Source organism: Pleurodeles waltl, chromosome 2_2 (genome assembly GCF_031143425.1).
Source record: "Pleurodeles waltl isolate 20211129_DDA chromosome 2_2, aPleWal1.hap1.20221129, whole genome shotgun sequence".
NCBI classification, from domain to species: Eukaryota; Metazoa; Chordata; class Amphibia; order Caudata; family Salamandridae; genus Pleurodeles; species Pleurodeles waltl.
Genome location: NC_090439.1, coordinates 861,480,112 through 861,495,677, shown reverse-complemented (window position 1 = coordinate 861,495,677; position 15,566 = coordinate 861,480,112). Strand labels below are relative to the sequence as shown.

Below are 15,566 nucleotides of genomic sequence, written 5' to 3'. Positions count from 1 at the left end.
CTCTTTTAAAAAAAGGCAGCCCTAGCGATCCCTCTATCGCCCAATATGCCTACTCGATAATCTCCAAAAACTCTTTGCAAAGCAGATCTTGTTCCACTTAGATGGGTGGATAATAGAGAATGGAGCCATCTCTGATTTACAGGCAGGGTTCAGACCCGTGGTCAGTACAATAGACCAGGTCTTGAGGTTCTTAGCAATCAAATGGACAGTGGACGTTGGAGGTGGGAACCTATATGTGGCCTTTGTCGATCTTAGAGTGGCTTTTGACCTGGTACCTAGGAATAAACTTTGGTTGACACTAACTAATATGGGTGTCCCTAAAGGGCTTCTAAACCTTATAGTCCGACTCCATGAAAGTACTTTTGCCCAAATCGGGAGCGGCAAGGATGGCGAATTATCTGACCCAGTTGCTATCGAAAGAGGAGTTAGGCAAGGCTGTGTCTTAGCACCTACCCTCTTTCTTCTATACATAAACAACTGTATCAAATATCTAACCAATTGCAATAATGACTCACCCAAGTTGGCAGGCAAGAAAATCCCAGGTCTGCTTTATGCGGATGATACCATCCTATTAGCCAAAACTCCCATGGGATTGCAAAATCTGGCCGACCAATTCTGCTTGTTCTGCAAAGACTTTGGTTTGGAAGTCAACGTCAAGAAAACCAAGCTTATGATATGTAGTTCCCGGAAAATAAAAGCAAAAGCGACCATTTCAATGAATTCCATTCCTTTGGAAAGGGTCACTGAGTACGATTACTTAGGGATTAGATTAATGGATTCGGGCAGCTGGGTCGCAGCTATCAGAAAAGTGGCTCATATCATATGCCAAAGAGGGGGGGCCCTAGGACGTAAAGCTAGAACTGTAGCTAGTCCACCTTTGAATCCTATCCTGGAAATATACAAAGTTCAAATTTGAGGTGCTGCACTGTATGGGGCAGAGTTATGGGGTTCCCAAAGGCAGTTGGATGTCCTCCAAATTAAAGAGAATCATTTCTTCGGGTATATAACTAGGTTGGGGAAGGGTACACGGATGATCCCTCTCAGACTTGATCTTGGAACAAACAGCATCAAAGATGTAGCGGGTCTGAGACCTCTCTTATATTGGATCCGCTCATGGAAAATGGAAGAACTGGAACCCTTTCGAGAGGCAATTAAAGATCTTATAAAGACCCAGTATAGCTGGAAAAAGGTCAGCTGGTTGAGGGAGATGAAATTGGCCTGGGACGAATTGGCTTTCTCCCATTTTTGGGAGAGACCCGAGTCGATCCCTACCAATGCTACCTCATTAGTTAAACAAAGATACTGGGAGAAGGCCAATGTGGAGATCCTCCATAGTAACGGGTTGGGTCGATTAACACCTGAGTTCCTGCTTGTAAAACAAGAACCATGGCCTGAGCAATTTTTCGATCTCCCAATACCTGCTTATGCCCGTGTTTTATTCCTCCAGTTCAGATATGGAACTTTACCAGTCAATAGTTTTACTGCTCGATGGTCGAAGAATAGTTCTGAGGCAAATAAGTGCTCAAAACACAATACATTGGAGGAATCAATTGAACATGTTTTGTATTTTTTGTCCCCTATATAAGAGTCCTAGGGGAAAAATGGATCATCCCATTGTGTAAAGCTTTGCTATTATATGATCGAGCTAACGCCTATAGAATTTGTAAATATGATTTGTCTACATTGGTTGTAAGCACGGTCACTAAATTTTTGACAGCAGCTTGGTCCATTCGTTACAGGGCTACTTTTAGTGCCTGACTTCTAATGTTGAGCCACATAGTAGGAATAGTGGGGAACAATAGATGGTTATGACTTTTGAATGGCTCTTCCCCTTTTTCCTGTTTTTACTTAATGGTTTTAGAGATGATATTCTCATACCAAATTTTATTATAATTTATAGTGATAATATTATGATAACAAAAGTATCTGCTTTTATTGCTCGATTTATAGCTTTTATGGTCAATGGTTGAGATAAAGTACTTATTTATCAATCTATTTACTGTATAACAGTGCACTGCACTTTAGACTGTTAGTACTAGAACTATTTTAATACAAGCGGTTCTGGTTACAAAATGTGTCTTCCCTTAGGATAATGGTATATTGAACCCTAGAATAGTAGTCCCAGAATCATTCTTACATTGAAGTCCAGATTCTATTATGTATTTATATATGCATTAATGGTTAAAAGCACATTCCATTTTAAATAGCTGTGAATGGAAATTCAATAGCCTCCAGTAGGAGCTTGCCAAAATGTGCTGATCGGTTTTTAAGCAGGCAAGAAGGTCTCTTGTTATCTTCCCCAGATTATAAAGAAGCCAATGGTTGTTCCTGCTTTTAGTATTTATTAAGAGTTTTATCATTTATTTTATATATTCTTTTATTGTTCTTTTTCTTTTCATGTACTGATATATGGTTGATTGTACTCTAATGGTCCAAATTTTGACTGAATAAAGAGAATTAATTGATTGATCATATTATCTGCAGTGGAGGTCTTTTGACTGATAACAGATGTTTATTGTTTCCAAACTCACAATTAAAGGCTGAGTGCACAGATGGAGCTGAATGAGACACCAGACCTGACAAAAATAGTTACATAAGCTTGAAGCATAACAGGAGAAAGTTTGTTTTGGTATTTACTGTATAACGTAGTTTGATTATACCTGTTTGAGACACCCCTGATGTTTAAATATGTATTTAATTCACAAACAGGTTTGTCCAACATTGCTGGATCAATAGGCTTTAGAAGGCACTATTTGCTACACATTTACCATGAATTCACTTGAAGGAGGAGCATAAACCTGTTAAAACATCTGTGCACTTTCATTCTATGTTACTGGAGGAGTGCAGTTTAAATTGTTTGTGTTTAAATACACAAAATACTCCTTGGGGTAAAATGGTCATAAAATTGTAAAATGCCCTTAAAATCTTGATATTGTGTACCATACCCCCAGAATGCCTGGGTGTGTGATTGCCATGCAGATATTTATCCCTCATGTACTGGGGGCCATGCCCATCCAAAACGTTTAAACCAAGCTATGGGCCTGTTAACGTATAATAAAATAGAACAGTAAAATGTGTACTATACATATAGAACAACAATGTCGTAGTGTGAGTTGAAAATAAAGGATGAGCCCTAAAGTGGAGTTGGAATATCTTTAACAGTACACTTTTCATGATAACACTGTAAACACACAGCGAACTCTCATGATTTGAAATGACTTTGGAATAGCGAGCCTCGTTTTTTTTTTTGTTTTGTTTTGTGTTTTTGTTTTTTTGGAAACACTGTAATACAAGATGTTCTTATTGCTGGAGATATTGAGTTCCACACCGTAGACACATTTTCTGAGAAAAGGTATTTGACTGAGCTTTCCTTATTAGGTTGAAGCCTTGCGAAAAGACTTCTCATGGGCATTCTGAAAGCTTCCCTGAGAATGCATTCCGCCCATTGCTTACCATTGGCTTTTGAGTTTATAAATCACATTTTCTGGCTTTCGGTTTGATGACTTTATTTGTTTTAGGCTGTCCAGCATGTTATCGCCCCTCCCGTGGAGCAAAGCTTGTTCACCACTGCTCCTTGTGTTCTTACATGAGTCCTCCTTTCTGTAAACAGGTCTTTAAATTTTGTTCTTCCTTGTCACATTTGCTATGCGTTTGAAGACAGAGGTCAAATCACAGGCTCTGTCTCCTAGTGAGCTTGGTGATTACTTTTCGTTCTCGGACTTCAAAGTGAGAGCATTTATGTGACAATCTTGCTGGATACTGGGGAAAACGTTTTTTCTAGTAAACAACAGAATTAAAATGTCTGTAATTGAGCTCTGCAGATATTTCAGAATTTATAACATAATTTGGAATTCACAAATGAAGCACTTTTTTGTAATTCGGAAATGTGGTGGAAACAAATATTTTAATATGGTCAAAACAAATCAGTACAACAGGTGATGGCATTACCACACATCATTTGTAAAACTGTATGTGCAAATGTAATCGTCATTTCAATTGAAAATGTGTTGTCTGTAATTGCAGTGCACTACCACACCATGGATACTGTATACTATGCCATGCCCTCCCACTCTATATGCCCTCCCACTCTATATGCCCTTCCACTCTATATGCCCTTCCACTCTATATGCCCTTCCACTCTATACCCTTCCATACCCTTCCACTCTATTTCCTTCCACTCTGTGCCCCTCCACTCTGTGCCGCTCTAATCTACAATGCTCTACTCCACACACCGCCACTCTGTACCACTTCACTCTAAGACACTCTACTCTGACACTACACTCCGCCACTCTACCACACTCTGTGCCACTCGACTCTATCTACTCTACTGCATTCTGTACCAGTACGACACACTGTGCCACTCTGCTCCACTTTACGCCACACCATTGTGACACTTTACTCCCCTCCAGTCTAGGTCCTTCTACTCTAAAACCCTCAATTATATGACACTCTGCTCCACTCTCCGACACTACGCCACTCCATTCTGACACTATGTTCCACTCTACTCCACTTCACAGTAGGCCACTCCACTTTATGGCTCTATGCAGCTCTATTCTATGCTGCTCTATGACATTCCTCTCTATGACACTCTACACCTTTCCACAGCACTCTACTAAACTCTACTGTACTCCACTCCACGCTACTCTGCTCCACTCGTGACTACATTACGCCACTGTCCTCTACACCACTAACTTTTAGCCATGCTGAACAGCAGCCACGCTGATGCACAACTCGGCTAAAACGCATTGGCAAAGCAAATAGCTCTTGCATAAGCGAGACCTGTGGTCTTTGCCAATGTCTATTGAATCTACGCATTTGCAGAAGGAGATTGCATTTTTTGGAGGAAGAACAATGTCCTCCAGATATTGTCCGCTTTTGCACAAGGTAGGGGGGAGTTACAAAAACACACCTTTAAGCGTGATACAAGCTAGTTTGGAGATAAATAAGAACACTTATATTCTACATCGCTGCTTTAACAGTTTATTAACCTGAATGCAGAGCTGCAATACGAGTGCAATATAACAAGGATTTCTGAACAATAGCGTGTTAGAATATATAGACCGATAAGGAAGAAGTAGTTTATAAATACAATAAAGCAAACGTGTTAACAGTTTTGGCTTTCTTCAGTGTCCTTGTTAAATTGCTTGTCAGTCCTGATTGCCTCTGGGCACGCAGGCACTGCCAGAGATCTTAAAAGTTTGTCCAGGGCATTTTGGTGTGTTCAGATAAACTCCTTTGTATGTGATACTTGCAAGTGAAAACTGGCATCTTCCTTAAAGTGAAATCCAGCAAAGATAATTTAAGACAAGGAGCAGTGTGTTCTTTGTTGTTGGTGTCTGCAATGCAGACATGCAGCCGAATGGAGGGCCGCTATTACTGGGGCTAATCGGGAGGCCAGTTTGCAGGATGTTTCTACATCATGCTTTATTCTGGACTATTGTATGGCCCTTGCTTTGTAGTAAGTGTTCATTTTCTACAGCATCTTTAGTGATTTGGCTGCCTTGACTGTATTTTTTTAAAAATATTTTAATTATAATTGAAGAGATACGATGTGAAGAATTTAAATACTGAGTTCTCAATACTTAGTCTGTTACTCGGGACCAGATTCTAGTTGCAGTGCTGCGTGAGAAAAGCAGCGTAGCTGTCCTGTGAGCTTTACACCTCAAATGTATTTTAGGAACATGAAGCACAGCGGTGGACAGACAGCGCCCCTTTCCCCCAATCTGTGCTGCACTGTCTTGAATCCCTGTGGTTTGTTACTCGCATCCTGCAGTTTGATAATCAGTTAACTTGTGCTCGTTATTTTAGCGTCCTTCTGCAAGACTCAAAGTAACGCATGTCTGGCATGTATGTATGTAGGAGACCTGCATGGGTCCTGTACTCCTACTTTTCTGTTTAAAAGACCAGCCTTTAACATAACATAATATTTTTGATTTTTTTACTGAACTGAACATGTCCAGCCGCTGCCTGTGTACTCATATTTTTTTAAGGGTGGTGGCGGAGATCATTTTTCAGTGCAGACAACAAAGCATTGAAACAGCCCCGCCACAGATGCACTCATACAGGTTGTGATGTGTGGAACTACTGGTGGTTTGACTTAAATACAGGTGTTTCTCTAGTTATTTCCCCATGTGTAGGACAAGACTGAGCTGCACAGAACAGCACCAAAATTGGTCGCTCTGAAACACCTGCAGTGCAGACCTACTGCTGTGACTATCCCTACCCCCGTCCTTGCAGTACAAGGCGAAATTTAAAACCTGTGCCTGAGAGTATTGAGGAGAATGTGACGATCAGTGGCGTTGAATGCCATGGACAGATCTAACAGAACGAGGAGACAAGACTCCACAATCCAAGATGGTCTTGTTTTTCATTGGTGATAACCAGCCGTAATTCATTAAGGTGTGGACTAATGTTTTTTTTGTTTTTATGCTGAAGAGACAAGAGGGCGGATTCAACACATTTTCCTTCATTTTACATAAATCATATTTAATTCACGTTCGCTATCAAATTAGCACTGTCTAGAAGGATTTTTTAATTTGGTAATATTTCTTCTGTCTGTTAAGACTGAACCCTTCTGAGACCAATATAAATCCCTCATGCATAGTACTTTTGGCATATCGAAATCTTTTTACATTTTTATTGTATCTGAATGAACTGTAATAGTGCAAGACAATGGCTGGTCCTGCACCCCCTCCTGCCCCACAAAGTCCACTTTTATAGCCAATTGTATTTTTTCATGCCACAGTATCCAATGGAGAGTGTCAGACATTTCAAGTCTTTGTTATACAAAGGCTTTCATTTTTAGAAAAAAAAATATTTTGCTGTAAGCTTTCACTGTGCTCTGTTTTGCCTCTCACACTACCACAGTTAATCTATTCCCATTCTTTTATTTAGTAAAGAGATAGAAACATAACTCCTACATGCATTTTATTGTTTTATTTCTTTTAACAATAGCTTCATACCACTGGCGAAGCCAAAAAGCAATCAAATTTGCCATGTGTTCTTGAAAGTAATTTCAAAGTGTATGGTTGATATACAGGGCAAACCTGTCAACATCTGGTAAAGCCTACGAGTGAGATTTCTAGAAAAACGGGATTTTAATTTCCTTATTTACTTTGCATTATTGTGGAGGACGTTTTAGATGAGGTGTATAACGGAACAGGTGTGGTGTAGACCAGCGCTATGGCAAATGTGAAGGGAGTGGCTCCTACTCTGTATGAAGAGCTACGTGTTTAGTAGCCGTGCCTTGAGTGTCAGTTCTCCCCCACACTCCATGTCCAGGATCTTGAGGTAAGGCTGCACTTCTGCAAACCACATACGCTAGCATGTGGGTAATGGCGTAGGTGCGGACCTCACACATCAACTGAGGGATGGACACGACACTCCAGATGTGACATCCAAACTGGACTCAGTTCTCAAATAAGTGGCATCCAAAAGTCATCAGTGTTTTAGATGTGGCCTCCAATCTGAACACAATAACCCAGCTGAGACCTCCACAACTGAACAGAGTTTCTTGGATGTGACCTTTTAAATTGGACCCTATCTGATAAAGGTTGCCTCCATAACTGGGAACAAAATTTCATGAAGCCTCCTGTACCTCACCCAAAACTCCAGATGTGGCCTCTGGAACAGACCACATGGCTAGCCAATTTGGATACAGTATGAAATAAATGATAAAAAAAAGAGATGGATTCCTCAAATAAACACATTATGCAAGACGAGGCATCTAGAATCCGCCACAACTGTTCATGTTCTGTCTTTCACATCAGGACACACCAGTATAGATGAGGTCCATAGAACAGAAAACAATGCAATATACCACAAGTGATATGCAGAATTGAACTGAACATGTACCTGTACGATGTGTGAACGTAAAGAAATCCTAGTAGTTTTAGAGTATCTAACCACAGTGAAGCATTTATGGTAATCTCCTGTGTGTTTTTTTTTTTTTGTGCAAATTAAACTAAGCAGTGCAATCTCCCTTTTCTTATGCAGGGTAAACAGATGTTAGTGGTTTCCTGTAAGATAATGAAGGTAAAGCCACCAAAATAATTGTCTGTAAGCAACATAAATGTAAAGAAAATGGATTTATTTCTTACTGCAGTCAAACCCAGAATAAATATATCAAGGCAGACTCCGTAAATCTAATGCATTTAACTGTATTCAGAGTAATCCTCTTCCTGAATATAGTGCGGAGCACAGCAACCAGTCAGGCCTTAACCCCTTCGCTGCCAGGCCTTTTCCCCCTCCTGTGCCAGGCCTTTTTTTGCCTATTTGGGGCAGTTCGCGCTTAGGCCCTCATAACTTTTTGTCCACATAAGCTAACCAAGCCAAATTTGCGTCCATTTTTTCCAACATCCTAGGGATTCTAGAGGTACCCAGACTTTGTGGGTTCCCCTGGAGGAGGCCAAGAAATTGGCCAAAATACGGGGAAAATTTCGTTTTTTTTTTAAAAAATTGAAAAAGTGGCTGCAGAAGAAGGCTTGTGGTTTTCCCCCTGAAAATGGCATCAACAAAGGGTTTGCGGTGCTAAACTAAGCAGCTTCCCAGCTTTCAGGAACAGGCAGACTTGAATCAGAAAACCCAATTTTTCAACACAATTTTGGCATTTTACTGGGACATACCCCATTTTTGCAATTTTTTGTGCTTTCAGCCTTCTTCCAGTCAGTGACAGAAATGGGCATGAAACCAATGCTGGATCCCAGAAACCTAAACATTTCTGAAAAGTAGACAAAATTCTGAATTCAGCAAGGGGTCATTTTGTGTAGATCCTACAAGGGTTTCCTACAGAAAATAACAACTGAAAAAGAAAAATATTGAAATTGAGGTGAAAAAAACATAAATGTTTCTCTACGTTTTACTCTGTAACTTTTCCCTGCAATGTCAGATTATCAAAACAATATACTGTTACGTCTGCTGGACTCCTCTGGTTGCGGGGATATATAGGGCTTGTAGGTTCATCAAGAACCCAAGGAACCCAGAGCCAATAAATGAGCTGCACCCTGCAGTGCGTTTTCATTCTATACCGGGTATACAGCAATTCATTTGCTGAAATATAAAGAGTAAAAAAATTGCTATCAAGAAAACCTTTGTATTTCCAAAAAGGGCACAAGATAAGGTGTTGAGGAGCAGTGGTTATTTGCACATCTCTGAATTCCGGGGTGACCATACTAGCATGTGAATTACAGGGCATTTCTCAAATAGATGTCTTTTTTACATACTCTCCTATATTTGGAAGGAAAAAATGTAGAGAAAGACAAGGGGCAATAACACTTGTTTTGCTAATCTATGTTCCCCCAAGTCTCCCGATAAAAATTATACCTCACTTGTGTGGGTAGGCCTAGCGCCCGCGACAGGAAACGCCCCAAAGCGCAACGTGGACACATCAACATTGTTTTAAAGAAAACAGTGCCTACCTGTGGATTTTGGCCTGTAGCTCAGCCGGCACCTAGGGAAACCTACCAACTCTGTGCATTTCTGAGAACTAGAGACCTGGGGGAATCCAAGATGGGGTGACTTGTGGGGCTCGGACCAGGTTCTGTTACCCAGAATCCTTTGCAAACCTAAAAATTTCGCTAAAAAAACACATGTTCCTCACATTTCTGTGGCAGAAAGTTCTGGAATCTGAGAGGAGCCACAAATTTCCTTCCACCCAGCGTTCCCCTAAGTCTCTCGATAAAAATGGTACCTCACTTCTGTGGGTAGGCCTAGCGCCCACGAAAGGAAATGGCCCAAAACACAACGTGGACACAACATATTTTTTCACAGAAAACAGAGGTGGTTTTTGCAAAGTGCCTACCTGTGGAGTTTGGCCTCTAGCTCAGCCGGCCCCGGGAGGGGGGGGGGGGGGGGCAGAAATGGCCTAAAATAAATTTGCCCCCCACCCTCCCCCGGGAGCGACCCTTGCCTACGGGGTCGCTCCCCCTGCGTGACATTGGCGCCAAAAAACAAATCCCAGGTGCCTAGTGGTTTCTGCCCTCTTGGGGGCAGATTGACCTACAATCGGCCAATCTGCCCCCAAGGGGGGCAGAAATGGCCTAAATACAATTTGCCCCCCAGGGGAGCGACCCTTGCCTGATGGGTCGCTCCCCATCTCTAAAAAAAAAAAAACAAAAGAAAAACACCCCCCAAAAAAATTCCCCTGGCGCCTAGAGGTTTCTGCCCCGCCAGGGGGGGGGCAGAAATGGCCTAAAATAAATTCGACCCCCCCCCCCCCCCCCCCCCCCCCCCCCCCGGAGCGACCCTTGCCTACGGGGTCGCTCCCCCTGCGTGACATTGGCGCCAAAAAAACAAATCCCAGGTGCCTAGTGGTTTCTGCCTCCTTGGGGGGGCAGAAATGGCCTAAAATAAATTTTATTTATTCCATTTATTCCCCTTCCATCCCCGGCTTGGGGGGGGAGGGGGGTGCACGGGGGCGCGCTAGCGCTCCCCCAAGTTACCCTGTGCCATGGACGAGATGATCTCGTCCAAGGCACAGGGGAACTGTAGCCTTGGACGAGATCATCTCGTCCAAGGCACAGAACAGGTTAAGGTCAGAAAAATGCTACCAAACCTGCAGGTCTAGTGACTTGGATAATCTACTCAATTTAACTGTAATGCGCTTGACCTATAAACTTGTTTCAAACTTAGGCAAATATTGTATTTCCCTTAGTCACCTTTTTTCTTTATTATCACATACAGTAGCACCTTAATATAGCCTTATAGCCCACTTCCGATGGCTATACTTGTTGTTAAAGGCCCTGAAACCGTGTGTCTCGGGCCTTTATCAACCGGTATACCCTGAGGCAGATGGGCTATAAGGCTATTAGAACATTCCACCCTCTGAAGTAGAATGTTCTAAATTAAAAAGGGAGAAACAGGAAGACCTACATCTGAATGTTGGAACTCTGGGCATGTACTATACATTATAGGCCCAGAGCTACTTCACTGTCGTCAGTGGAGCCTCAACTTTCCAGTGTCCTAATGGGCAGTAAAGCTCACTTATGGGTGACTTAGAAATATTTAAAACAAGAGTTTTAGGCCTCTCATAAGGAGTAATTTTGACCAGTCAAATTGGTTGTTTAATTCTGCACAGTCAGGCTACTCATGGCAGGCCTGCAGCTATATTTGGAATGTCGCTGCACTGGGTGGCACAATCAGTGCTGTTGCCCACTGGTGGCATTTAACTTAGAGGCCCTGTGTGCACTGAGAGCTATATACTATGGACGAATAGGTAAGTTAAGTATGACATTCAGGAGGTTTGTCAGTTTCATCATTTTGAAAGAAGGAGCACCAGCAACCACAGTTTACAGTCCACATAGTTCTGTATTCAGCAGAAGTCTGCGTTTACACCACAGAAATGATGGTCATTTCCAGCAGACTTTTACAAGTGTTCACATAATCGGACAAAAGGGATTCTCCATAAAGTAATAAATTATGGATTATTGACCTGGGGTGTGCATGTGCACTAATCTTCATAAATGTACTGCTAGTACCACTACTAGTGTCTGCTTAATTGTCGTCAAATGTTTTTAGCTGTTGTGGTTTGAAGGTCTGACTATAGTCACTACTAAGTCAGTAACACTTTGCTGAAAATACCTTGTCACAGCATGTTTCACAATTCTTTAGGTTAGTTCTTTAGTGCAAGATGAAACTTAAGACAAATACCATTTCACAGTAACTTTTCTTTCCATTTAGGTAAGGCAGCCGTATTCAATCTTAGCTGATGACCAGTGTTGTCAGCAGGAAAGCGCTCCAGACTTTCTACTTTGTTCCAAGGCACCACTGCTACACAACGAAGGTCACGGGCTCCGGTAAGAGCTATTGAGATCATCTTAACACTGAGGTAGTGGATAACAAAAATGTGGAGATAAGACATGGAATTCATATGAGTGTTCAAGTAGAATGTCTTTCATGACAACAAGTTCACTTATGAAGTGACCTCAATGGAGATATTTAACACAACCTAAAATATATGATTACAAATTCTCAACATAATCACACATGTTTTGATCCTAGACCTATCATACAGAGAGAAACTGGGCAGCAAGTATCAGCATTGGTTCAGAATGGGCCTTAGACAAGAGAAAGAAAAGTCTCCCTAAGACGCAGTCTCATCAACATATACTGTGCCTTCTTAAAAAAAATAACCATTGGCAAAGGCAAACCCATAAGTCTTATCTACTAAAGCTCTTGAATAAGTCATTATCGATATATATAAGTGAATGTGGCTTAATTGAGGCATTTTAGGAAAAGCAAGTAGGAAGAAAAGAAACATAGCCAAATGCTGCGGTCTGAGACCGAGCGAATAGGTTCTTTAAATCATATCCAAAGTAAGGTATGACTTGGGTTGACCTCCCACAAAAAAGATCTGTTGTACGCCAGCCTTTTATCTTTACATGTCTACTTGATGGGGTACATTGTTCTGTTCAACACCAAAACAACATTAACATTATGGAAAAGGCTGTAATGTTTCAAAATTCTGTGTTTTAGTAGGTCTGGTTCGTTATACAGTTGTAAAAATAACTAGCTTTTACAGCGTGCTTTACCACAGTTTTGCCACTGCATATTTCTAAGACCTTGCATCACTGTTACTCAACAGGTACTCATTTACCAACTTTGGAAGGTTAAGAGGTCACACCAGTCTCACTTAGAATAGAATGTGCATCTGTATGTATAAAGCACTTTATCAGTGGGTCTTAGGCCACTTGAAGGGACATGTAGCATTATCCTTTTTGTAATATATTCAGGTGTTTGGTTGTTAACTGTTTTGCGTTTGCATTTAGCTCTTTAAATTAGATGCACTTTCTCATTGGCAACCAACAAAGGCGATGAACCAGTGACTAGATCTGTTCATTAAGTGTTTCCTTGCATATCTCTGCAGCAGGCAGTTAACCCACATGGCTGTAATACAGTAGGTTTTAATTTAACCAACCCTTTATTAAACTCTATCATTTGAAACATCGACAGATAGTGCAGCGAGGAACAAACAATATAACATGCTGGAGGGCAGAAGAGGCAATTTACAATATTCCAACAAAAGGAGCCCTAAAAAGACAGGGTTGGGACAGGACCTGCCATTCTTTTTTTCTCTGCCCTCGGTACTCCATTCAAGACCTCTTGTACAAGACTTAAAGGAATCCCATTCACTCAAAGGAAAGAAAACATTTTATTTATCCAACACTGTAGCTAAACAAGCAACTCCAGAACAACCATATATAACATTTTCTGACACATTTGCGGCAGTTGCCTAAGCGCTTACATATTCATGAACTGAACCATCCTTGTGTTTAATGGATGAAGGAGTCTTTTCAAATTGTTTATTAAAGTTTTATTTTCTTCTTAAGAATTTAAATGATTTTTTTAAATGATTTTTTTTAAATTTGATATTAGATATGTTCTTTTTCCTGTGTTTTGGCTTTACATACTAAACTTGTTTTACAAATTGTTTTTCAGGACCTGGCCATTTTCACAATGAGCTCATTGGCTTGTACAATAGCAAGAACGTGCCCTAGATTGAAGCAAAGTAATTTCCCTTTTTGTGTTATGAATGTAATAAGAAGAGAAAATGGAAATTGGAATAGGCTCAAAAAGCCTTTACGGACTTCCTTGTCCAAGTCTTCCAATGAAGCCAGTTCTTTCACTGTATGGCAGAGTGGTTGTATTTTGACTTTTGTAAAACATTTCCAGTCCACTAAAGCCAGTGGTTCGGAGATTAATTTGCCTGAAAAACTGCCACCTTCTATTAGCCATCATCGGCAGAAGAAGGAGCCATCATTCAGTACAGATAAAGCAGCAATAGTTGATGGTAAGCTAAATTTTCAAATTAAAGAGTCTTAATATTTTATATTTCATGTATTCAGACAACTTTCCTAAGCACCTAGTTCCGTGTTTTCCTTACTTAGAGTTATGTATATGCATTCTTGATAAGCATGGCTCCTCATTGTAAAGTTTTAATCATGTTGAAAGTAGGCCTGAGTGAATCTTTAATTAAACCACCTTATGTTAAAGTTTGCATAATCCACATTAGGAAATTTCACATTCCTTTTTAGATTGAGCATAGCAGCGCTCAAGTGCTGCTTTTCTGACGTGTTGGTATGTATCTGGGCTTTTAACCACCCGCAGTGCACGCCCATCACTATCACTCGTTTTAAAAATCCTTTCTTTTAGTTGGTAAATGATTTATGTTTGTCCCTCCTTGAGGCGGTTTTGTTACCGCCTTGGCTATCCCTCCTGTTACATGGCTAATTGCACTTTTGCCGATATGTTTGACTGCGAGCGAACTTCTTTTTCCTTTTGTGTATCTTCATGCTGATGCTCATGGAGGCCGTCAGCTTGCTTATGTGAAACTGTATTACTTTCATTTTTTTATTAGTTGCTTACTGATCTTGTCTTTGGTGTATGTTGTACTTCTTTCTCTTTTATGCCCTTTTTTCCTCTCACAACAGCCTCAGTTTTAAGGGCACGGGCCGATCAGCCTGTGTTTTTGGAATATTTTATTCTGAGCAGCTTGTGTTTTAGTTTTTCACTATAGGGGTACTTACTACGTTACTGCTTAGAAACCGCGTACAAACCAAAATCCTCCCCGGCTATCAGGAGCGAAGGGGCTGAGCTGGCCCCTGGTTTCAAACTCTTTCAGAAACACCTCTGAAGGGAAAAAGAGCTTTAACAAAAACAATCCCCATTGCTCCTTCCAGTGAAGTTTCCACTGCTTGCCAGCAGCCCATAAATATTGCCTTTCGAGTGAGCTTGTTATATTAGTTGCTAGTTCTGATCTGCCTATTTCATGTTCCTCGCAGCTGGCACATTAACCTTCTGCCCTACCCTATAGTTAGTCCAATCTTCCACTAGAGAAAAGTAAGTTCTCTCTCCAGCAATAACATTAATTTTTCCAGAGTTATTTTAACATTTGAAGATTGAATGCAGTCTGTGATCTGCCTACAAGACGTTCTTTGCAGCAGCCACATCAACCCTCTGCACTGCCTTATAATAATCCTAGCTGTATCTCTTGCTAACAATGCTGCATTTAGTATGACCAAAAGAGACACTTGGGAAAGTCATATCAAAACCAAAACGAAAGCACAACAGAAACAGAAAATTAGCTTCTTTGCAATTTCAAATCAGCCTGATTTAGTATTCAGTACTCGTAAAAGTACATGCAGCAGTTATTACAGTGTGGTGTAACGTGACAGCTGAAACGAGAAAACAAACTTTTTGTGTATGCTAACAAGGCAATTGTTTGTCTCATAAGCTAAAAACATAAACCTTATTGCTTCGCTATCAAGGAAAAATAAATCAGCATTCGGTGTAGAGTAACAGCTGGATCTAAAGAAGGCACATTTATTATTTGCGCAGTGCTTAATTTGAGCCAGTGTGTTCTGATGCAGGGCGCAAACTATTTTTGTTGAAGAGCCATCAGTTATTTTTCTGCCTCACTGATTTACTGTGAGCAAAATAAAGAATAATTTATTAGAAATGCAAACTCTAGCATGTGAAAATGTCCTTCCGCTCCAAACTATAAACAGGCGGCCAGGCTGGAAGGTGAAACAGCAAGATGTTATCATGTTGTAGAAAAGAACTCGAAAAGA

General features: G+C 40.8%; 1 protein-coding gene across 2 annotated transcripts in view; it reads left to right on the top strand.

Moving 5' to 3' along the window:
* MTERF3 (mitochondrial transcription termination factor 3) overlaps positions 1 to 15,566 on the top strand; it is a 249,876-nt gene that overhangs the window by 28,552 nt on the left and 205,758 nt on the right. For both annotated transcript variants that reach the window (XM_069220511.1, XM_069220512.1), the window contains exons 2-3: positions 11,677 to 11,792; positions 13,435 to 13,786. In XM_069220511.1, coding sequence (XP_069076612.1) covers positions 13,453 to 13,786 — 334 coding nt within the window. In that variant the 5' untranslated portion in view covers positions 11,677 to 11,792; positions 13,435 to 13,452. The remainder of the gene's footprint in view (positions 1 to 11,676; positions 11,793 to 13,434; positions 13,787 to 15,566) is intronic.